Here is a 24,397-nt window from a genome sequence, read left to right as displayed (position 1 = left end):
GGCAAGTCATGTGATTTATCAGTGCCTCAGTTTCCTCACCTGTAAAATGGGGATTAAAGGGGATTACTCCCTCCGTGTGGGACAGGGACTGTGTCCAACCTGATTATTTTGTATCTATGCCAGAGTTTAGTACAGTGTTTGGCTCACAGGAACTTTTTAGTTATTGGATAGAACATGAGCCTGGGAGTCCGAAGGTCACGGGTTCTAATTCCGGCTCAGCCGCTTGTCTGCTGAGTGGCCTTGGGCAAGTCATTTTACTTCTCTGTGCCTCAGTTAACTCATCTGTAAAATGGGGATTAAGACTGTGAGCCTTCTGCGATACAGGGACTACGTCCAACCCAATTTTTTTGTATCCACCCCAGCGTTTAGTACAATGCCTGGCACATAGTAAGCATTTTAACAAATAGTATTATTATAATCATTATTTTTATGTTTATCAAGTGTTTGGTTTTGTTCTCTGTCTCCCCCTTCTAGACTGTGAGCCCACTGTTGGGTAGGGACTGTCTCTATATAATAATAATAATAATAATGATGGCATTTGTTAAGCGCTTACTATGTGCAAAGCACTGTTCTAAGCACTGGGGAGGATACAAGGTGATCAGGTTGTCCCACGTGGGGCTCACAGTCTTAATCCCTGTTTTACAGATGAGGGAACTGAGTTGTGTTGTGTCTATATGTTGCCAACTTGTACTTCCCAAGCGCTTAGTACAGTGCTCTGCACACAGTAAGCGCTCAGTAAATACAATTGATTGATTGATTGATTATCCATCCATTTGTTCTGGGTAAGGGCACCAAATGTGACCTCTGCATTGTGATCTTGTGAGAGGAATATGCTGTATGTCGTGAGTTTTGGTGCTTCTCCAGAATTCCCAAGGTGACTTTTGTTGTGAACGGGCATGTAGAATACTATTATCACTGGATATCAGTGATATCAGTAATTCAGGAATTAATCCCAGCACCATCCTAATGTCTTAGAAGAGACTAAGTTCTCTCTTACCAATGTAATTTGTTTTGAATACAATCCAGGTCACTTTGCAGACATACTAATGAAGAGCTCCAACTAGTATAGTCAGAAAAGACTACTGTCAGTGACCGCAAAGTGTGCAATTGACCTTTAGAAGGGTTCATTCATTCATTTATTCATTCAATCGTATCTATTGAGCACTTACTGTGTGCAGAGCACTGTACTAAGCGCTTGGGAAGTACAAATTGGCAACATATAGAGACAGTCCCTACCCAACAGCGGGCTCACTGTCTAGAAGGGGGAGACAGACAACAAAACAAAACATTAACAAAATAAAATAAATAGAATAAATATGTACAAATAAAATAAATAGAGTAATAAATGCATACAAATAAATATATACATATATACAGGTGCTGTGGGGAGGGGAAGGAGGATTGTACTCTCTCAAGCACGTAGTATAGTGCTCTGCACACAGTAAGTGCTCTATAAATACTATCGATGATGATCAATTCACTCTCCGATCTGTATGGATGTATGTGACTTTTCCAGATTGACTTGTCCATTCAGGTTACCTTGGCCCTTCTATTATTCATTCATTCAATCATGCAGTCATATTTATTGAGCGCTTACTGTGTGCAGAGTACTGTACTAAGCGCTTGGGAAGTACAAGTTGGCGTTATGTTTATTATGATTTCAGAGTTTAATTAACAAGCCAAATTCACTGAGTCCTCATCTGGGGCTCCTGGGATTTGCATGTTACCTGAAATTTTATTGATCTCAAACTGGCTCAGCCTAAACTGCAGCTCACTAGTTAGAGATTCCTGCCACTAAAAGTCACGTTTAAAGATCAGTATATCCATTTCCTCTTTCTCCAGGCAGGCGTCTGAACTATCCCAAAGGAAATCTGCGCTGGGAATCCTCAAGGGTGGTTCTCTAATGCTAACCTGTGTACTGCCTCCCTCAGAATAATCAACTGCTAAAATACTTTTTCTTGTGTTTTGTTAATAATAATAACAATAATAATTGTGGCATTGGTCAAGCGCTTACAATGCATTAAGCACTCTACCAAGTGCTGGGGTAGAAGCAAGCTAATGAGGTTCCCCAAGGGGTTCACGTCTAAGTAGGAGAGAGGACACGTATTGAGTTCCTATTTTTACAGATGAGGAAATTGAGGCACAGAGAAGTTAAGTTACTTACCCAAGGTCACACAGCAGGTAAGTGGCAGGCCCAAAATTAGAATCCAGGTCCTCTAACCCCCAGGGCTGTGCTCTTCATCATCATCAATCGTATTTATTGAGCGCTTACTGTGTGCAGAGCACTGTACTAAGCGCTTGGGAAGTACAAGTTGGCAACATATAGAGACAGTCCCTACTCAACAGTGGGCTCCGCTAGATCATGCTGCTTTTTGAAGTGTTTTGTTTAATGTCTTCCCCTGATAGTTGCGTCAACTCATTTCACCAACCTATTCGCCCTCCTCTTTGCATTGCTTGTGCTTTCAGGTGTGTACCCCTTAAGCACTTTGATACCCCACCTTCAAGCCCACAACACTTATATTTATATTCTGTACCCTGACATTTCCCTTGTCTGTTATTTATTTTAATGTCTGTCTCTCCCTCTTGACTGTAAATTCCTTGTGAGTAGGGATTCTGTTGTACACTCCCAAATGTTTTAGTACAGTGCTGTGCCCGCAGTAAGTGCTCAATAAATGTCATTAAACGATTGGCAATAACAAGTCTTTTGTGGCGACAACAAAGTATTCTGTGAGCCCACTATTGAGTAGGGACTGTCTCTATATGTTGCCAAATTGTACTTCCCAAGCACTTAGTACAGTGTTCTGCACACAGTAAGCGCTCAATAAATACGATTGATGATGATGATGATGATGATGATGAGAACCTCCAAGGGGATGGTTCACTGTCAAGAACATCTTTATTTCCCGTCTAAACAGCTCCTGCTTTAAGGAAACCCATTTCCTCTTTTTTCAGGGCACTATCATTGATTATAATCCCTCTTCATATTCTTAAATATCATTATTAGAACAATCTTGTGACTTTCCCTTCTCTCGACTTCATAATCCCTTATTCCTACCACTCTGATGAAAGAGCTTCCATAACCGTGAAATAATAAATTTATGTAGCAAAAGGAGAATTAGGCTGGTCAAATTTCCAGGGATTTACCATGAACTAATTCTTATCTAACCAGTTTTAATATCATTGCATTTTTCTAGTCGAGTAGAATTGAAAAGACTGTGTGAGATCTTCACTCGGATGTTCGCTGATCCTCACAGCAAGGTAAGTCGTAGATGGGTATTAGAATCTCTGACGTTTTGTTTCTATCTGCATGTTAATCACAACGTTTAATGTAATACCTCTCGAGATATGGCGAATTTCCTCAAGGCCCGTTTTAGATTTTGAACTGATAGTGTAGATACCACCACTAGAGCTCACAACTTGATATTATGACATCCTTAGAGGCTTGTAAACCTGTGGAAATGAAAAAGCCTAAGGACGTGTCCAAGGGGCATATTAAAATAATGGCAAAGAGTTCATTTAAACAGTGAAAGGTGAAAGTTAATATTATAGTTGTACTTCATATTTGTTACCAGCCAAGTATATTTAAAAAGAAAATTTAGCTAAAGCTCTGTTTACACAGATGATTGACATTTGAAGTCAGTGTTTCCTCAAAGTGGATTGTGAAGTCCCTAGGAGTCCATAATATTGAATTGGGCATACAGAGCTCCAAAACAGTCTTTTGGGGGGTGCAGAAAATGCCGGATTGGGTGGAATGGGAAATCCCCAATTTGGATGCGGGGGAGGTGGTTTGGGGTGATGGGGCGATAAAAGTTTAATTTTTCTCAGAAAGTTAAATCCATCAAAAAATGTGGATTTGTTTGTACAAATTTGAATATTTGGGCATGTCCTTTAACTAGTCCAGTCCCATGCTCTCATGCAGAGAAGCAGAGAAGCAGCGTGGCTCAATGGAAAGGGCACGGGCTTTGGAGTCAGAGGTCATGGGTTCAAACCCCGGCTCCACCAATTGTCAGCTGTGTGACTTTGGGCAAGTTACTTAACTTCTCTGTGCCTCAGTTCTCTATCTGTAAAATGGGGATGAAAACTGTGAGCCCCCCGTGGGACAACCTGATCACCTTGTAACCTCCCGAGTGCTTAGAACAGTGCTTTGCACATAGTAAGTGCTTAATAAATAATAATAATAATAATAATAATGGCATTTGTTAAGCGCTTACTATGTGCAAAGCACTGTTCTAAGCGCTGGGGGGATACAAGGTGATCAGGTTGTCCCACATGGGGCTCCCAGTCTTCATCCCCATTTTACAGATGAGGTAACTGAGGCTCCAAGAAGTCAAGTGACTTGCCCAAGGTCACACAGCAGACACGTGGTGGAGCCGGGATTCGAACCCATGACCTCTGACTCCAAAGCCCGTGCTCTTTCCACTAGGCCATGCTGCTCCTCTAAATGCCATCATTATGCTCTCGGTAGGCCCTCAGTACATTAGCAGATTGAGGCTACTTACACATTTTAGGGCAAGTCACTTAACTTCTCTGGGCCTCAGTTACCTCATCTGCAAAATGGGGATGAAGACTATGAGCCCCCCGTGGGACATCCTGATCACCTTGTAATCTCCCCAGTGCTTAGAACAGTGCTTTGCACATAGTAAGCGCTTAATAAATGCCATCAGTATTATTATTATTATTATTATTATTTTAGTTTCTGCCCTAGTGGGCGGTCAGCCATGTGGCCCTTCAGAGTCCCATTTGACAACTCCTTTCTCTGGGTGATTTTTTTCTATTATATTGCCAGATATTCACTTTAGAAACTAAACACCTGATGAGACAAGCCCAGTAGAATGAGTCCCTAAAGAGCTAAAAGGCTAGTCATTTCAGCATCAATGACTTCTCCGGACAACAACCCCCGATCAAGCTTTGTGATCCTAGTTGCTCAAGTTGTAGCCTCTGAAAAAACAGAACTGAGTTGGCCACAGAGCTCAGATAAGTTCTGTTCTTTGCTGCGGACTTCTACCTTCAGACCAGGAAGCAGCATCCTCCTCTGTGGGGGAGAGAGAGAGTGGTTCAAGAGAGTGGAGAAGCAGCGTGGCTCAGTGGAAAGAGCCCTGGCTTTGGAATCAAAGGTCATGGGTTCAAATGCCGGCTCCGCCAACTGTCAGCTGTGTGACTTTGGGCATTCAATCAATCAATCAATCAATCAATCAGTCGTATTTATTGAGCGCTTACTGTGTGCAGAGCACTGTACTAAGCGCTTGGGAAGTACAAGTTGGCAACATATAGAGACAGTCCCTACCCAACAGTGGGCTCACAGTCTAGAAGGGGGAGACAGAGAACAAAACCAAACATATTAACAAAATAAAATAGAATATGTACAAGTAAAATAAATAAATAAATAAATAGAGTAATAAACATGTACAAACATATATACATATATACAGATGCTGTGGGGAAGGGAAGGAGGTAAGACGTGGAGATGGAGAGGGGGACAAGGGGGACAGGAAGGAAGGGGCTCAGTCTGGGAAGGCCTCCTGGAGGAGGTGAGCTCTCAGTAGGGCCTTATTACAAGATGGGAGCTTGAGAACGGTAGCTGTGAGAGATGCTCCTGTGTGCATTCTTTACTTAGAATTATTAATGATAATAATAATAATAATAATGGTATTTGTTAAGTGCTTACTATGTGCAAAGCACTGTTCTAAGCTTTGGGGGGAATACAAGGTGATCAGGTTGTCCCACGGGGGGCTCACAGGGTTCATCCCCATTTTACAGATGAGGGAACTGAGGCCCAGACAAGTTAAGTGACTTGCCCAAAGTCACACAGCTGACAAGTGGCAGAGCCGGGATTAGAACCCATGACCTCTGACTCCCAAGCCCGGGCTCTTTCCACTGAGCCACGCTGCTTTTCATAATTCTAAGTAAAGGTTAGAACCCTCCAATAAAAGAGGTTTTGACCACCATGGACAGGTGACGAAGAAGCCATTCTGAAGTTCCCTGAGGTTCCTCATAATCGAAAAAAGAACAAAAACTTTGAGGTGGCCCTGACAGAATGTTTTTAATAGAGATAAAATTTAGAATGTTTGGAAGGAGCAACTGGATCATCCTAGACATTCAAAAAAATTTATTTGAGATGGCCCTGATAGAGTATGTTTTCAATTGGGAAAAGATTTAGAAGTTTTGGAAGGAGCAAGTGAATTGTTCTAGAGATTTCAAAAATAAAAACACAAAAACAACTTAATTTTGAGCTGGCCCTGACAGAATCCGTTTCGAGTCAAGATAAGATTTAGAACTTTTGCAAAGAACAACTGGAGACTTCTTTAGATTCATGATGGATTTTCTGTCGCCCGTCACCTCTAGAATACTGATTCAGAACCAGTCTGGATCGATAATTAAGGAAAGTTGTTTCCAACAGATGGGCCTGCCAGTCAGCCAGGCGTGCTTTTTGAGCATTTACTGTGTGCAGAGCACTGCAAGCACTTGGCGAGTACACTGTAACAGGCACATTCCCTGCCCACAACGAGCTTACAAGTCTAAAATTACAGATATGCATATAAGTGCTGTGGAGCTGGGAGGGATCTTGCAGTAAATTTGGGGAAACAATTTATTGGCCTCTGGATAGGAGTCAGTGGACTAAAAAGCCCTCTCCCTAGGGAGCACCAGACTATTTCTACTGGGATGGATGTCAGATATGTCAAACGTGGGAGGCTGGGCCCAGCTGAGGAATTGCATTGGAGGGAAATGGAAGCTGCCAAAGTGATGGCAGCTTTATTCATCCCTTTAATAATAATAGTAATGGCATTTATTAAGTGCTTACTTTGTGCAAAGCACTGTTCTCAGCGCTGAGCACTGTTCTAATCCCTATTTCATCACCCTCCTCCAAACAAGCTGAAGGGCCTCAGATCAAAGGTTGAAGGAGGGAAAGCATTTCATGGTGTTTTAGCAGATCTCCAAAGTTCACTTTTTTGGCCTTTGTGAAACTGCATCACGGAGAGCTATCAGTTCACTATGTGTGTTAACAAATTATTTGTTTTGTTGCATGGCCTGCTTTGCGGTGGAATTCACAACAGAGAGTAAGTCCGTCCCCTTTTTCCTTTATCTGTGTACTGCAACCCATCACGTCTGTCTAATGTCTGTCATCATTGGTGACGTTAGCCCGTGAACCCGTGTCCTGTCGTCTGTAACAATCTTATGAACGTGACATTCTAGACTACTTTTTAGAGATCTAGCATTTCCAGACCCCCCACTCCTTAATCACAAAGAAGAAAGGCACCCATCTGAAATAACAACCGTTGCTCATTTGCAGGTTTTCAGTATGTTCCTGGAGACCTTGGTGGACTTTATAATAATCCATAAGGACGACTTGCAGGATTGGCTGTTTGTCCTTCTGACTCAGTTGCTGAAGAAAATGGGGGCAGACTTACTTGGCTCTGTACAGGCCAAAGTTCAGAAGGCTCTTGATGTAACCAGGTAAGATGTACTGTGTGGTCACTTAGAGCGAGGTTGTATTTTCTGAAATAATCCAACTCCATTATGGGGGAGCCATGGAAAATGGGGATTAAAACTGTGAGCCCGCCGTGGGACAAGCTGATCACCTTGTAACCTCCCCAGCGCTTAGAACAGTGCTTTGCACATAGTACGTGCTTAATAAATGCCATTATTATTATTATTATTATTGGAGGAAAGGGAATGAAATGGGGGTGAGAGAACAAATCCCAGGGTGGCTGGGGACAAGATGATGGGGGAGAGGGAGCAAGGGGAGCTTTGGGGCAGCAGCGTGGCTCGGTGGAAAGAGCCCAGGCTTTGGAGTCAGAGGTTGTGGGTTCAAATCTTGGCCCTGCCACTTGTCAGCTTTGTGACTTTGGGCAAGTCACTTAACTTCTCAGGGCCTCAGTTACCTCATCTGTAAAACGGGGATTAAGACTGTGAGCCCCCCATGGGACAACCTGATCACCTTGTAACCTCCTCAGCACTTAGAACAGTGCTTTGCAAATAATAAGTGCTTAATAAATGCCATTATTATTATTATTATTATTATTATTATTATTATTATTATTAGAGAAAGTTTAGGAGGAGCCACATTGAGCCCAGGCCTGGGATTCAGAAGGAAATGGCTCTAATTCTGGCTCTGCCACTTATCTGCTCTGTGATTTTGGGCAAGTCTGGGCAAGCCACTTCACTTCTCTGTGCCTCAGTTGCCTCATCTGTAAAATGAGGATTAAGACTGTAAGCCCCACGTGGGGCAACCTGATGACCTTGTAACACCCCAGTGCTTAGAACAGTGCTTGGCCCGTTGGAAGCACTTAACAAATATAATGATTATTATTATTACTTAACCTCTCTATATCTCAGTTAACTCGTCTGTAAAATGGGGATTAAGACGGAGAGCCCCATGTGAGACAGGGACTGTTTACGACCTAACAACCTTGTATCTACCCTAGTGCTTAGTACAGTGCCTGGCACGTAGTAAGCGCTTAACAAATGCTATTTAAAAAAAAAGAAGGAGCAGCAATTACAATTTACAATTCAATCGTATTTACTGAGCGCTTACTGTGTTCAGAGCACTGTACTAAGCGCTTAGGAAGTACAAATCGGCAACATATAGAGACAGTCCCTACCCAACAACGGGCTCACAATCTAGAAGGGGGAGACAGACAACAAAACAAAACATGTAGACAGGTGTCAAAATAGTCGGAACAAATAGAACACATGGAATTATGGCTATATGCACATCATTAACAAAATAAATAGTAGAGGTCTAGTAAAAGCCTTAGGTTTAGAGAGTTCATCTCTATTTGTGATGAAGGTAATCATGATGATGATGTTTGTTAAGAGATTACTAGGTGCCAAGCACTGTACTAACCACTGGGCTAGATATAAGATAATTAGATCAGGCACAGTTCCTCTCCCTCAGGGTGCTCATGGGTAGCAGGGGAAGAGCTACTGAACCCCCATTTTACAGATGAGGAAACTGAGGCCTGGAGAGGCAAAGTGACTTGCCCAAAGTCACGCAGCAGGCCAGCGGCAGAGCCAAGATAAGAAGCCAGGTCCTCTGACTCCCAGTCCCGCTCTCTATCCACTAGGCAACGCAGCTTTTCACCCAACCCATCCCCTCCCAGTCCGATTCATCCCTTCCCCATCCAAGTCGGGAAGAAAACCCATTCTCCTCGGCTCCTCTTCAAGGTTCTCTGGTCCGCTTGGTTCCTGACCATTCTTTGGCTCATCGAGGGGAGTGGCAGCACCAATGTTGATCGGTCGGAAGATTGACTCACTTTTAGGATTTCAGCTAGCCAACCGACACCCTTACTATGTTAATGAAAGTTTGTAGATGCAGTTTGAGGAACCACACATAACTCAAGAAATCCTAATAATGAGAGAGAAATGTGCTTACAGACCATTGTCATTGAGGGCACATCCCCTCCAAGAAGCCTTCCCTAATGAAGCCCTCCTCTCCTCTTCTTCCACTCCCTTCTGCATCGCCGTGACTCGCTCCCTTCATTCATCCTCCCTCCCATCCCCGTAGCACTTATGTATGTGTATATATATATATATATATAGATAGATAGATATAGATAGATAGATAGATAGATAGATATATCTATATATATATCATCTATTCATTTATTTGTATATATTGATGTCTGCCTCCCCCTCTAGATTGTGTACTCATTATGAGCAGGGAATGTATCTGATGTATCATACTCTCCTAAGCGCTTAGTACAGTGCTTTACTCACAGAAAGCGCTCAATAATTACAATTGAATGAATGAATGGGGTTTCTGATACTCTAGCAAATTGTGGAAGCCATTTCTATTTCGTTATGTGGGAGCTTCTGCAATGTGTGAATGAGGAATAGCAAGAGTAATAGCTATGTAGCATGTGGCCCCTGAAAGAACTAGATCAAGGAAAAAGGACTGATAACCATTCAATTTTTAATTTCCTTAGGAATCTTGGTGCCTTATTAGTATTAGAATTAGTATTAGTATTATTATTAGAAGCAGCATGGCTCAGTGAAAAGAGCACGAGCTTGGGACTCAGAGGTCATGGGTTCAAATCCTGGCTCCTCCACCTGTCAGCTGTGTGACTTTAGGCAAGCCACTTAACTTCTCTGAGCCTCAGTTTCCTCATCTGTGAAATGGGGATTAAGACTGTGAGCCCCACGTGGAACAACCTGATCACCTTGTATCCTCCCCAGTGCTTAGAACCGTGCTTTGCACATAGTAAGCGCTTAACAAATGCCATTATTATTATTCTTATTCTTATTATTATTATTGTTATTATTATCGTCATGGTCTTTGTTTAAGTGCTTCCTATGTGCCAAGGACTGTACTAAGCTCTGGGTAAATACAATAATGCTGGTATTTGTTAGGCACTTGTTCCAGGCACTTTACTAAGTGCTGGGGTAAATACAAGCAAATCAGGTTGGGCACAGTCCCTGTCCCACATAGGGCTCACAGTCTTAATTCCTCTTTTACAGATGAGGGAACAGAGACACAGATAAGTGAAGTGATTTGCCCAAGGTTACATGGCAGACAGGTTGTGGAGCCAGGATTAGAACCCAAGTCCTTCTGTCCACTAGGCCACTTGGGGCTCATAGTCTAAGCTTAAACGTCCACTTTCTTTCATCTAAAGTATTGAAATCAAACCAATCAGTGGTATTTATTGAACCCTTACTGTGTGCAGAACACTGTACTAAGCACTTAAAGCAGTGTCCCATTTTTCCATGATGATTCTGAAATCGTTTTGTTGATAAACAGGTCACTTAGTCTATGCTTGATCAATATATTCTATATTTATAACTTTTGTTAGATGAGATAATGATCAGTGAAAGAGTAGAATTAGCCAAGAGCAATAGAGAATTCTTTTCTCCAAACAAATTTCCCTTCTGATTTTATTAGAAATCTCAAAATGATGATAGTGCTTCGTTGATGTTGGATTTTCAGAACATTATCCATCTTCTCAGCATGTTATCTCTTTCAGAATGAGCAGCTCGCTTTCAGTTGGAGTCAGAAAATAGAGATTCCTATCTTTAACACACATGTATGCTCATTAACTCTACTCTTACTTAGATCATCTCATGACTCCATGGTTGTCTAAATCAGTAGACACCCCAAGGATTAAATTCATCAATGAATTAGGCCGTATTCCCCACGGTATTCTTTAGTGCTTAGAAAGCATGGGATCAGCACAGGGAAATGCTAACTATATGTGGTTTTTGAGTGCTTCATTATTTTATACCATCACTCTGCTTTTTTTTACATTATCCAAAACGCTTAGAACAGTGCTTTGCACATAGTAAGCGCTTAACAAATGCCATCATTATTATTATTATTACATTCTAAATAGTGTTTTTTGAGCTTGAACATTCCTCCTTGGTGAAAGTTTTGTGTTTTCCTCATACTCCTTCCTCCCCACCCCGGGAATCCGAACTTACTGATGACCAACATAATTGTTTAACATCAACAGTAGCTTCTTATTATTAGTAGTATCCTCTCCTAAAATTTTGAATTGTCATTAGAAGACAATTGGTTTCAAAAGTCACGCCTCTAGGGCATTTCAATTTATGATCATAAGAAAATCCACAGTTTCAAAGGCCTTTCTTCCTAAAAGCCAAGTTTCTGATAACAATGGTAGTAATGGTTTGTTCAGTACTTGCCACGTTCCAAGCACCGAATGGTATTTATTGCAGACTAAACACTTGAAAGAGTACAATACGGTAAGTCGGCACGGTACCTGCCTTCAAGAAATTTAAGTCTAGCCAGGGAGGCGAACATTAAAATAAGATACAGGAAGGGGAAGCAACCATGTATAAGGATATGTAGGATATGTACTTAAGTGCCGAAGGGCTTGGAGGAGAAGGCTTCAAATGCATTGGTGGCACAGAAGAAAGGGAAAACAGGAGGAGAGATTAGTTTGGGAAGACTTCCTGAAGGAGGTATAATTTTAATAGGACTTTGAAGATGGGGAGAGTGGTCGTCTGTCAGATATAAAGCAGGGAGGCGTTCCCCACGGGAAGGGGGGTTGTGAGCAAGAGGTAGGTGGGGAGGGATAAGATTGAGGTACAGTGAGTAGATTGGTGTTAGAAGAGCGAAGTTTCCAGGCTGGGTTTTAGTGGGAGAAAGGAAAAGGGAAGAAAGCACATTGAGTGTCTTAAAGCTGATGGTCAGGAGTTTCTGCTCGATGAGGAGAAAGACCATTGGAGGTTTTTGAGGAGCGGAGAGATGTGAGCTGATTTTTTTTTGCTTTAGAAAAGGGATCCAGGAAGCACAGTGAAGTATGGACTAGAGAGGGGAGAGGCTGGAGGCAGGGAGGTCAGCAAGGAGGCTGATGCAGTGGTCAAATAGGCTATCAGGTCAGACACATCCCTGTCTCAGAAACTAATGTCCTGACTGTAAATCGTATTGTTTTATTGAAATCTACTCTGATGCTCTAAATTTTTTTCCATTAATTCCTTTTGAAAAATCAATATGTGGTTCCTTTTTTTTTTTTCCGTCTAGAGATTCTTTTCCGTTTGATCAGCAGTTTAACATTTTGATGAGATTTATCGTAGATCAGACGCAGACGCCAAACCTCAAGGTCAGTAACTCTGGGTGCTGTCATTAAATATAAATGTCTGTCAGTTAAACCTAAAAAGTTCTGTTCCGGAAGTTGTTAGGGGGAACATTTATTTAGCGCTCACTTTGTGGTACCCTGTACTAGGCGCTTGGGAAATATAAAATAATGGCAAAATTCCCTGCTCACTAGGAGCTTACACTTTAGTTGGGGAGATAAATTCAAAAATATATATAAAGCATACAAACTTATGCCTACAAGTTTTATGGAGTCAGAGGTCATGGGTTCAAATTCTGACTCCACCACTTGTCAGCTGTGTGACTTTGGGCAAGTCACTTAACTTCTCTGGGCCTCAGTTATCTCATCTGTAAAATGGGGTTGAACCCTGTGAGCCCCCCGTGGGACAACCTGATCACCTTGTATCCCTCGCAGTGCTTAGAACAGTGCTTTGCACATAGTAAGTGCTTAATAAATGCCATCATTATTATTATTATTATTTAAATTGGGTATCAATCAATGATTTTTATTGTGTGCACCGCACACCCTCATCCCCCTACCAAGCCTGTCTCTGAGACAGGAACCACGGATGCTGTTGTGAGAGCTTGCTCTCTGGTCGAGGAGATTTTTTTTAATGGTATTTATTAAGCAGTTATTTCACTTATGATATTATTATTATTATTATGGTATTTGTTAAGCACTTACTACGTGCCAAGCACTGTTCTAAGCGCTGGGGTAGATACAAGTTAATCAGTTCGTCCCAAGTGGGGCTCACAGTCTTAATTCCCATTTTACAGATGAGATAACTGAGGCCCAGAGAAGTGAAGCGACTTGACCAAAGTCACACAGCAGACAAGTGGCGGAGGCGGGATTAGAACCCACGTCCTCTAACTCCCGAGCCCATGCTCTTGCCTGGCCATGTTGTTTCTTTATTCCAGGCACTGTACTAAGCGCAGGGGACGATTCAAGCTATTTAGATCGGACACAGTCCAGGTCCAGGTCCCATTTTATTCATTCATTCATTCAATCGTATTTATTGAGCGCTTACTGTGTGCAGAGCACTGTACTAAGTGCTTTGGAAGTACAAGTTGGCAACATTTTACAGATGAGGGAACTGAGGCCCAGAGATTTGAAGTGACTTGCCCAAGGTCACGCAGCAGAGAAGCGGCGGAGCCAAGATTAGAACCCAGGTCCTTCTGAAGCAGCATGGCTCAATGGAAAGAGCCCGGGCTTTGGAGTCTGAGGTCATGGGTTCGAATCCTGGCTCCACCACTTGTCAGCTGTGTGACTTTGGGCAAGTCACAACTTCTCTGTGCCTCAGTTACCTCATCTGTAAAATGGGGATGACGACTGTGAGCCTCCTTTGGGACAACCTGATCACCTTGTAACCTCCCCAGCGCTTAGAACAGTGCTTTGCACATAGTAAGCGCTTAATAAATGCCATTATCCCAGAGAAGCAGCGTGGCTCAGTGGAAAGAGCACGGGGTTGGGAGTCAGATGTCATGGGTTCGAATGCCGGCTCCGCCAATTGTAAGCTGTGTGACTTTGGGCAAGTCACTTAACTTCTCTGTGCCTCAGTTACCTCATCTGTAAAATGGGGATGAAGACTGTGAGCCCCCCGTGGGACAACCTGATCACCTTGTATCCTCCCCAGCGCTTAAAACAGTGCTTTGCACGTAGTAAGCGCTTAACAAATGCCATTATTATTATTATTATTATTATTATTATTATTATGACTCCCGGGCCCAGCTAGAGCCACTAGGCCGTGCAGCTCCTCAACAAAGCACATATGTAGAAACCCGGGAAGCTCCAGGGAGCAACTTCCCAGCATTAGCATCCCTGGAGAGGGAACAGGGACTGAGTTCCAGCTCCTCCAATCCCCTGCTGAGCCAGGGCACGGGAAGCGCAAGTTCGGGGTTCAGATTCTCCTACCAAGTCAGCCTGCTGCCCACAGGAGTCGAGACCTCTAGACTGTAAGCTCGTTATGGGTAGGGAATGTGTCTGCTAATTCTGTTGGATTGTACTCTCCCAAGCGCTTAATACAGAGGGGTTCTGCACACAGTAAGCACTCCATTCATTTAGTCGTATTTATCGAGTGCTTACTGTGTGCAGAGCACTGCACTAAGAGAAACAGCATGGCGTAGTGAAAAGAGCATGAGCTTGGGAGTCAGAATGTCATGGGTTCTAATCCCGGCTCCGCCACTTGTCAGCTGTGTGACTTTGGGCAAGCCACTTTGTGCCTCAGTTCCCTCATCTGTAAAATGGGGATAAAGACTGTGAGCCCCACGTGGGACAACTGATCACCTTGTATACCCCCAGTGCTTAGAACAGTGCTTTGCACATAGTAAGCGCTTAACAAATGCCGTCATCATTATTTATTATTACTAAGTGCTTGGGAGAGTAACTCAATAAATGTCGTTAATTCAGTATTCATTGTCGCATTTATTGAGTGCTTACCGTGTACAGAGCACTGAACTAAGCTGAGTGAAGCTCTGCCGCATGATACATCCCCCTTTCCATCCCCCCCATCTTACCTCCTTCCCTTCCCTACAGCACCTGTATATATGTATATATGTTTGTACATATTTATTACTCTATTTATTTATTTATTTATTTTACTCGTACACATCTATTCTATTTATTTTATTTTGTTAGTATGTTTGGTTTTGTTCTCTGTCTCCCCCTTTTAGACTGTGAGCCCACCGTTGGGTAGGGATGTCTCTATATGTTGCCAACTTGTACTTCCCAAGTGCTTAGTACAGTGCTCTGCACACAGTAAGCGCTCAATAAATACGATTGATGATGATGATGATGATGATATGAGCTATTTTAAAGGCGGGCTGCAATAGTGTAGCTTTGTGCATTTGCAGGGACCTGTTTGTAGCAGCCTGAGCCCCGGAGGGGGTTGGGGGAGGGTGCTCTGGGACCCCTGTCTGAATTGTCATGTGGTGCATGACACACGTGTCCCAACTGCATTGTGTATATAGCTATAATTCCATAATTCTATTTATTCTGATGGTATTGCCACTATCTACTTGTTTTTTTTTGTTGTCTGCCTCCCCCTTCTAGACTGTGAGCCCGTTGCTGGGTAGGGACCATCTCTATATGTTGCCGATTTGTACTTCCCAAGCGCCTAGTACAGTGCTCTACTCACAGTAAGCGCTCAATAAATACGACTGAATGAAATGCCCGGCACATTTAGAGGACTGCCACGGCTTCAAAAATGGGAAACAAGCGGTTCGGCCAACAGCCCGTCAGCATGAGCATTTAGAGTTTCCCCGGTTGGCTCTTGCAGGTCAAAGTTGCCATCCTGAAGTACATCGAGTCGCTGGTCAGGCAGATGGATCCAACGGACTTCGTCAACTCTAGCGAGACGAGGCTTGCCGTCTCCCGAATTATAACCTGGACAACAGAACCAAAGAGTTCCGACGTGAGGAAGGTAGGTCAGAGATGCCAAAACGAGTGGTCTTTCTGAAGGCGGTCCGTGGTTGGTAGCACCGTTTCGCAAAAGTCAGAGAAAAGCAGCAGTTGATGGATGAGTTGCTGCCTTATGGACTTTGCAGCACTAATATCCCCCTTCTAGACTGTGAGCCCACTGTTGGGTAGGGACTGTCTCTATATGTTGCCAACTTGGACTTCCCAAGCGCTTAGTACAGTGCTCTGCACACAGTAAGTGCTCAATAAATACGATTGATGATGATGATGATAATATTGCTGCTGTGCTGCTGTGGCTGGCCCATTTAACGAAGGCTTTCAGGAGCACTAAAGCTAATAAGGCTTCTGGTCATTTCTGTTACAGTGGGAATGACTCAAGAGCGGCACTGGGGTATCGGTTTTCCTCTGCTCCCTCCAACCAAAGTGCAGTAACTGGGACTCAGAAGGAAGTCACAACACACAGGCATGCTCCAGGGTTGCCCAAATATTTCCTCTAGGCCTCCTTTCGAACTTCCAGTTTTGATATCCTGGGTCCCTTGGAGTCCCCGAACACCTTGCTTCTCTCCTTTGAGCCCTGTGAGGAACGTCAGTGCTGAACAGGCAATAACTGTGGTATTTGTTAGGCTCTTACTACATGGCAAGCGCTATACTAAGCGCTGGGGTAGGGGCAAGGCAATCCGATTGGACACAGTGCCCGACCCACAAGGGGCTCACGGTCTAAGTGGGAGGGGGAAGAGGTATTGAATCCTCATTTTACAGGTGAGGAAACTGAGGCCCAAATAAGGGAAGTGACTTGCCCAAGGTCACACAGCAGACCAGTCGTGGAATCAGGCTTAGAACCCAGGTCCTCTGACTCCCAGGCCTGAAGTCTTTCCACTGGATCAGGCTGGGATAACCACCCTGTGACATCTAGGTGCAGCTTGTAGCCTTTTTAATAAAGAATGACAAGTGCTTTTCTCCCCGGTGCAATGAAATGTGTCAATTTATGGGTCTTATAAGCAACTTATGAAGTTGCTTTCATTTTCTATGGCAGCACCATCATGGTATAGTCTTGATGAGCTTGTTTTTTTTATGATCAGATCCCCCGCAGTTCAATTTAAAATATAATTATGCCATGACACTCAACACAGAAAACCCAAAGAAGCAGCGTGGCCTAGCAGATAGAGCACGGGCTTGAAAGTCAGAGGACCTGGGTTCTAATCCCAGCTCTGCCACTTGTCCGCTGTGTCTTCTAGACTGTATGCTCACTGTGGACAGGGAATGTATCTATTATATTGTTAAATTGTAATAATAATAATAATGGCATTTATTAAGTGCTTCCTATGTGCAAGTACAGTGCTCTGCACACAGTAAGCACTCAATAAATACGATTGATTGATTGATTGCAAAGCACTGTTCTAAGCACTGGGGAGGTTACAGAGTGATCCGGGTGTCCCACGGGGGCTCACAGTCTTAATCCCCCTTTTACAGATGAGGGAGCTGAGGCCCAGAGAAGGTAAGTGACTTGCCCAAAGCCACACAGCTGACAATCGATGGAGCCGGGATTTGAACCCATGACCTCTGACTCCAAAACCCGTGCTCTTTCCACTGAGCCACACTGCTTCCCATGTACTCTCCCAAGCGCTTAGTGCAGTGTTCTGCACACAGTAAGCGCTCAGTAAATACGATTCACTGACTGACTGACCTTGGGCAAGTTGCCTTAGTTACCTCTTCTGTAAAATGGAGACCGAGTCCTCCTCCCCCCAACTTAGACTGTGAGCCCTCTGTGGACAGGGACCGTGTCCAACCTGATAATCTCCTATCTTCCCCAGAAGTTAGAATAGTGCTTGACACATAATAAGTGCTTCAAAAATACCATTTACAAAAGAAGAAAAAAGACCCTCATGTGAATTAGGTATGAGTTTCCTTTGCATCCGGGTTGGTGACTTTCCAATGCCACGATTGTTGAGACGCTATCAAGAAACATTTTGCTGTATTGAAAAGTGTTTTCAGCATGTCTCAATGATATTGTTCTCCAAACAGCCTGTTATTTATAAGATGGAAGTGGTTCATTGTCCAGAATCCCATGTCATCAGCTCGATTGTTTAAACAAAAACACCTCGCTGTTCCTGCTTGCTCTGTGCAGGCATCTAGTTCCCAATTCCCAGAGACAAGGAATCTGTTTGCCGGGGATGAGGGAAAATGCTAGCTCTTGAATTTAACACTCCAAAGCCTCACTTCCTGAAATCAAGTTGTTTGCCAGGCTTGGGGAGCTGAAAAAATGGAGGGGGACTGGAGAAACCACCCCACGAAGGTGGGATTGGAGTGAGAGCATCAGTGCAGATATTTCTGGACTCTCAAACTCTGTGCTTAGTGGATGTCGCTCCAAAAGCGGAGTCATATTGGCAAAAGAGTGGAAATGGAAAAAGTAACTCCTAAAGTATCCCAGCACGCTTCCTATCTAACCATCGCCGACCCACAGGCTAGGGCAAGTAGGGAATGTATCAGGGCTAGGGGCATGCGGAGGTTGAGAGGGAAATTGTTTTTTTCATTCACTGAATAATCGAGCCGTTTGGAGCCAGAGGAAACTTGTAAATCTTGTTTTGAAGATGGCAGGATCCCAGAAAATTGTGTTAAAAACACCAATTAAAGAAACCATTACTGAAATCTCATTTCCCAAACTCCTTTCATTTAAAGTCTTTGGGCCATAAATCGGGGTCACTCGTTACTAGATTATTCTTTAAAAGCTGGTTTGGATTGTGGTACCTGCTTTGTTCATGAGGAAGGTTTTCTAAATCCCGTTCATAATTAATCCGTTGGAGTCGGTGGTAAGGTTAGTCAAACAGAAAGTAGCAGTAGTAATGTATTTATTTATTTATTTAGTGGTATTTATTAGAGAAGCAGCGTGGCTCAGTCGAAAGAGCCCGGGCTTGGGAGCCAGAGGTCATGGGTTCTAATCCCGGCTCCGCCACTTGTCAGCTGTGTGACTTTGGGCAAGTCACTTCACTTCTCTGGGCCTCAGTTATCTCATCTGTAAAATGGGGATTAAAACTGTGAGCCCCACATGGGACAACCTGATTACCTCTGATCCACCCCAGTGCTTAGAACAGTGCTTAGCACATAGTAAGCACTTAACAAATTCCATTATTATTATTATTGTTGTTATGAGTTCATAATTAATCTGTTTCAGTAGATGGGAAAGTTAAATGGGTAGTAGTAGTAGTAGAGTGTAGTAGCATATTTTGAACGGCGACTTGGTGTAGCGCATGGTACTAAGCGCTTGGGAAGCACAGTACAATGTGTTATGTTACTTGCCCACAAGAAGCTTCTACTCTAACAGGGGATACCAACATAAAGGAGAGGTAGTGTGGACTAGTGAAGCAGCGTGGGTCAGTGGCAAGAGCCCGGGCTTGGGAGTCAGAGGTCATGGGTTCTAATCCAGCCTCCACCACTTTTTTTTTTTAATGGCATTTATTCAGTGCTTACTATGTGCAAAGCACTGTTCTAAGCTCTGGGGAGCTTACAAGGTGATCAGGTTGTCCCACGGGGGGCTCACAGTCTTCATCCCCATTTTACAGAGGAGGTAACTGAGGCCCAGAGAAGTGAAGTGACTTGCCCAAAGTCACACAGCTGACAACTGGTGGAGCCGGGATTTGAACCCATGACCTCTGACTCCAAAGCCCGTGCTCTTTCCACTGAACCACGCTGCTTCTCATATGGAGAGTTTGAGCATGAACATCCGTAGCAAAACCTGAGATTTGCACCCGAATCACCCCATAAACGCCAACGTGGTCTGTGGGCCCTGAAGCAAAAGTCTCCCATCTGTGAAGGCCCTCGTCCTCTTCCAAAAAAGCAACTCGATTCCTTCCTGACTTACTGGCTTTTTTCTAACAGTAGCTTCAAGAAAAGGTGATACTTTGTCCTTGTGTGGCAGGGGTTCCAAATGTCCTTTGGCCATTCATGTCAATAAAACAAATATTGTCAAGACTTCTTATGCCAGGCGTGGAAAGATTAGGTGACTCATTTTGGTACATGGTGTGACATCCTTGTATCAAACAATGCCAGCCTGTTTGCCCCTTGTGTGGCCATGAATTCCGCAAGTTACTTTTTTTTTTTCCTTTTTAAAACATCTTTTTAAAGAACTTGTTGTAAGCTCGTTGTGGGCATTCATTCATTCGTTGTCGTATTTATTGAGTGCTTACTGTGTGCAGAGCACTGTACTAAGTGCTTGCAAGTACAATACAGCAATAAAGAGAGTCAATCCGTGCCCACAACGGGCTCATGCTGTAGAGGCAGTGAGACAGAAATCAATACAAGTAAACAGGCATCAATATAAATTAATAGAATTATTGATATATACATATGTATATATCAAGGCCCTGCTGAGAGCTCACCTCCTCCAGGAGGCCTTCCCAGACTGAGCCCCTTCCTTCCTCTCCCCCTCGTCCCCCTCTCCATCCCCCCCATCTTATCTCCTTCCCTTCCCCACAGCACCTGTATATATGTATATATGTTTGTACATATTTATTACTCTATTTATTAATTTATTTATTTTACTTGTACATATCTATTCTATTTATTTTATTTTGTTAGTATGTTTGGTTTTGTTCTCTGTCTCCCCTTTTTAGACTGTGAGCCCACTGTTGGGTAGGGACTGTCTCTATGTGTTGCCAACTTGTACTTCCCAAGCGCTTAGTACAGTGCTCTGCACATAGTAAGCACTCAATAAATACGATTGATGATGATGATGATGATATGTACATAAGTGCTGTGGGCAGGGAGAGGGAGAAGAGCAAAGGGAGAAAGTCTTAGTGACGTGGAAGCAGGGGGCAAGGAAAAGTGGGGCTTAGTCTGGGAAGGCCTCTTGGAGGAGGTGTGCCTTCAGTCACGCTTTGAAAGGGGGAAGAGTGATGGTCTGGAGGATTTGAAGAGGGAGGACGTTCCAGGCCAGAGGTAGGACGTGGGCCAGGGGTTGGCGGCGGGACAGTCGAGATCGAGGCCCAGTGAGAAGGTTAGCACCAGAGGAGTGGAGGGTGTGGGCTGGGATGTAGAAGGAGAGAAGGGCGGTGAGGTAGGAGGGGGCAAGGGGATGGAGAGCTTTAAAGCAGGGATTGTGTCTGTTATATTGTTCTGTTGTACTCTCCCAAGCATTTAGTAAGGTGCTCTGCACACAATTAGTGCTGAATAAATATGATTGATGTCCTAGCTGTTGATTAGTGAAGCATTCAAGAAAGAAATCTTAAAGACTATTCAATTAAATAGCTGAAAGTTCACCAGTTTTTCCACTCTGATCTTTTTTTTTTTTGCCTTCATATTCTTCCTGGTGCTCAATAATGATGATGAGGCCCTACTGAGAGCTCACAAGGCCCTACTGAGAGCTCACCTACTCCAGGAGGCCTTCCCAGACTGAGCCCCTTCCTTCCTCTCCCCCTCGTCCCCCTCTCCATCCCCCCATCTTACCTCCTTCCCTTCCCCACAGCACCTGTCTATATGTTTGTACATATTTGTTACTCTATTTATTTATTTATTTATTTATTTTACTTGTCCATATCTATTCTATTTATTTTATTTTGTTAGTATGGTTGATTTTGTTCTCTGTCTCCCCCTTTTAGACTGTGAGCCCACTGTTGGGTAGGGACCATCTCTCTATGTTGCCGACTTGTACTTCCCAATCGCTTAGTACAGTGCTCTGCACACAGTAAGCACTCAATAAATACGATTAATGATGATGATGATGATGATGATGATGATGAGAATGCTGATAATGGTGATGATGATTATTTGTGGGTTCTATTTTGTTATCTACCCCATGTATACATCCTCCCTCTGGTCTGCAACTCCTTTCCCCTTAATATCTGACAGACTACTATTCTCTGCATCTTCAAAGTCCTATTAAAATTATAAATCCTCCAAGCAGCCTTCCCCATCTAACCGCTCATCTTCCCACTCTTTCTCTCTCCCTGTGCTCTTGGGTGTGTACCTTTGAAGCACTTTGATACTCTTACCCTACCCTCAGCCCCACAGCACTTATGTACATATCCTTATTCTCTGCCATTTCCCCTAATCTGCAATGTGTCTGTCTTCCCCTGTTGGCTGTAAGGGAAAGACAAATATGTACAAATGAATAGGGAAATACATAAAAAGCACACATCAGTAATACAAGTGCTGAAGATAGGAATACAGTACTCAAGTGCTAAGTTGGAGTGCTGAGCTGTCATTGAGAGACTTATCATTTTTTATTATTAATTATTATTAATCAGTTAATGTAATTATTCTGAATAATAATAGTGAATTAATTGGGGAAGGCTTCCTGAAGCTACGTGAGTCTCCCTTGCACATTAGGATGTAGCTTGTATAGAGAATTAAAAAAGACGGGTCAGTGGGACATTATTCTTCTCATTCAGAATTTCTTTGGGGCTGAATACTGAGGAGGGATATAGCCTACTCTTGCTGATAAATATATTTAAATATAGTTAAAAAGAAAAAACCTCTTCCCCTCAGGATTTCCCTGCCTTCCCTGTTCAAGTTTTTTCCCCTCCTTCCCCAAGCCTGTCCTGTCATTAAGAACTCAAGTAAATTACAAACACCGTTAAATGTTGCCTCTTTAAAAAGGCATAAACATTTATCTCCTCTAAGTGATCACTGAGTTTGCCAATTATCCCTCGTATTCCCCCCCCACCCAATCCCTACCCCTAATACTCCCAAACTTCAATTGATGTTCTTAGAATGAGTGTGATCCTTATGGACCACTGGTATTAAAATTAATTTAGTTAGCCTTTCTGTGTAGGCTTTTGAAATTGGAAGCTCTGAGTTCCTTCTGCTCTAACAAATCTCTTTTTATAATCGGTCAATCAGTGGTATTTATTGAGAACTTTCCATGTGCCAAGATCTGTGGGAAGCTCTTGGGAGAGTACAGTACAATAGAGTTGGTAGGTACGTGCATATAGCTTTAATTCTATTTGTTCTGACGATTCTGACACCTGTCTGCATGTTTTGTTTTGTTGTCTGTCTCCCCCTTCTAGACTGTGAGCCCGTTGTTGGGTAGGGACCGTCTCTCTGTGTTGCCGACTTGTACTTCCCAAGCGCTTAGTACAGTGCTCTGCACACAGTAAGCGCTCAATAAATACGACAATGAATGAATGAATGATCCCTTCCAACAAGGAACTTACAGTCTAGAAGGGGAGTCCAAAATTAAAATCAATTACAGATAGGGGAGTTGGCAAAGTATACATTATGGGCATAGAATATGTGTGCCAACTCTGTAGTAGTATGCTCTCTCACCAAGCATTTAATACAGTGCTCTGTGCATAGTAGGCACTCAGTAAATACCATGATGATGGTGAATATAAGTGCTATGGGTCTAGGGGTGGAGTAAGTATCAAAGTGCCCAGTAACAGAAGGCCGCTTAGAGTAACCCCGTGGAACGACCTCTAGTCTGTCCAGGTAGCCAAACAGGTATGTGGGACATTGTGTCCTCCTGCTTCATCATCATCATCATCATCAATCGTATTTATTGAGCGCTTACTATGTGCAGAGCACTGTACTAAGCGCTTGGGAAGTACAAATTGGCAACATATACAGTCCCTACCCAACATTGGGCTCACAGTCTAAAAGGGGGAGACAGAGAACAAAACCAAACATACTAACAAAATAAAATAAATAGAATAGATATGTACAAGTAAAATAAATAAATAAATAGAGTAATAAATATGTACAAACATATATACATATATACAGGTGCTGTGCGGAAGGGAAGGAGGTAAGATGGGGGGGATGAAGACCTCACCTCCAAAAAAAAAAGTGACCTTCCTTGCAACGTCTCCTCTCCCTCCTTCCCTGTGTTCGGACTGGATGTGACTGATTCACCCCCGCCCCCCTCCCTGGGTGATGAGGCCCTTGTTAATAATAATTATGACATTTGTTAAGCGCTTACTATGTGCAAAGCACTGTTCTAAGCACTGGGGGGGGAATACAAGGTGATCAGGTTGTCTCACAAGGGGCTTACAGTCTCAATCCCCATTTTACAGATGAGGTAACTGAGTCCCAGAGAAGTTAAGTGACTTGCCCAAGGTCACACAGCTGACAAGTGGTGGAGCCGGGATTAGAACCCATAACCTCTGGCTCCCAAACCCGGGCTCTTTGCACTGAGCCATGCTGCTTCTCTGTTCTCACCGTGTTAGTATTAACAACTACCTGCATTCACACCTACTCAGCCCACCCATGTGTTTTGGTTGTTTACTCCCCTCCCCAGGCCCTTTGTCCCCCATGCCCCCCATAACACTTTCGCCCTCCCCCAGAACTCCCATCCACAGGACTCCATCCCCCTCTTCCTCAGAGACAATTCAGGCAAGAGCCCCTGGACTCTCCTTGCCATTAGCCTCTTTGATTTGATTGACCCATGGATAATTCAACCTTCTGCTCTGGGCATCACCCGCTTATTTTATTGTTGCCAT

General features: G+C 43.4%; 1 protein-coding gene across 22 annotated transcripts in view; it reads left to right on the top strand.

The window, feature by feature from the left end:
- Positions 1-24,397, top strand: part of CLASP1 (cytoplasmic linker associated protein 1) — a 442,952-nt gene that overhangs the window by 313,090 nt on the left and 105,465 nt on the right. For all 22 annotated transcript variants that reach the window (XM_038747595.1, XM_038747592.1, XM_038747590.1 and 19 more), the window contains 5 exons: positions 3,195-3,258; positions 5,048-5,050; positions 7,289-7,452; positions 12,479-12,557; positions 15,826-15,969. In XM_038747595.1, coding sequence (XP_038603523.1) covers positions 3,195-3,258; positions 5,048-5,050; positions 7,289-7,452; positions 12,479-12,557; positions 15,826-15,969 — 454 coding nt within the window. The remainder of the gene's footprint in view (positions 1-3,194; positions 3,259-5,047; positions 5,051-7,288; positions 7,453-12,478; positions 12,558-15,825; positions 15,970-24,397) is intronic.

The sequence above is a fragment of the Tachyglossus aculeatus genome, chromosome 1, assembly GCF_015852505.1.
Source record: "Tachyglossus aculeatus isolate mTacAcu1 chromosome 1, mTacAcu1.pri, whole genome shotgun sequence".
In the NCBI taxonomy this organism is placed as follows: Eukaryota; Metazoa; Chordata; class Mammalia; order Monotremata; family Tachyglossidae; genus Tachyglossus; species Tachyglossus aculeatus.
This window is presented reverse-complemented; position numbering and strand designations above follow the sequence as displayed.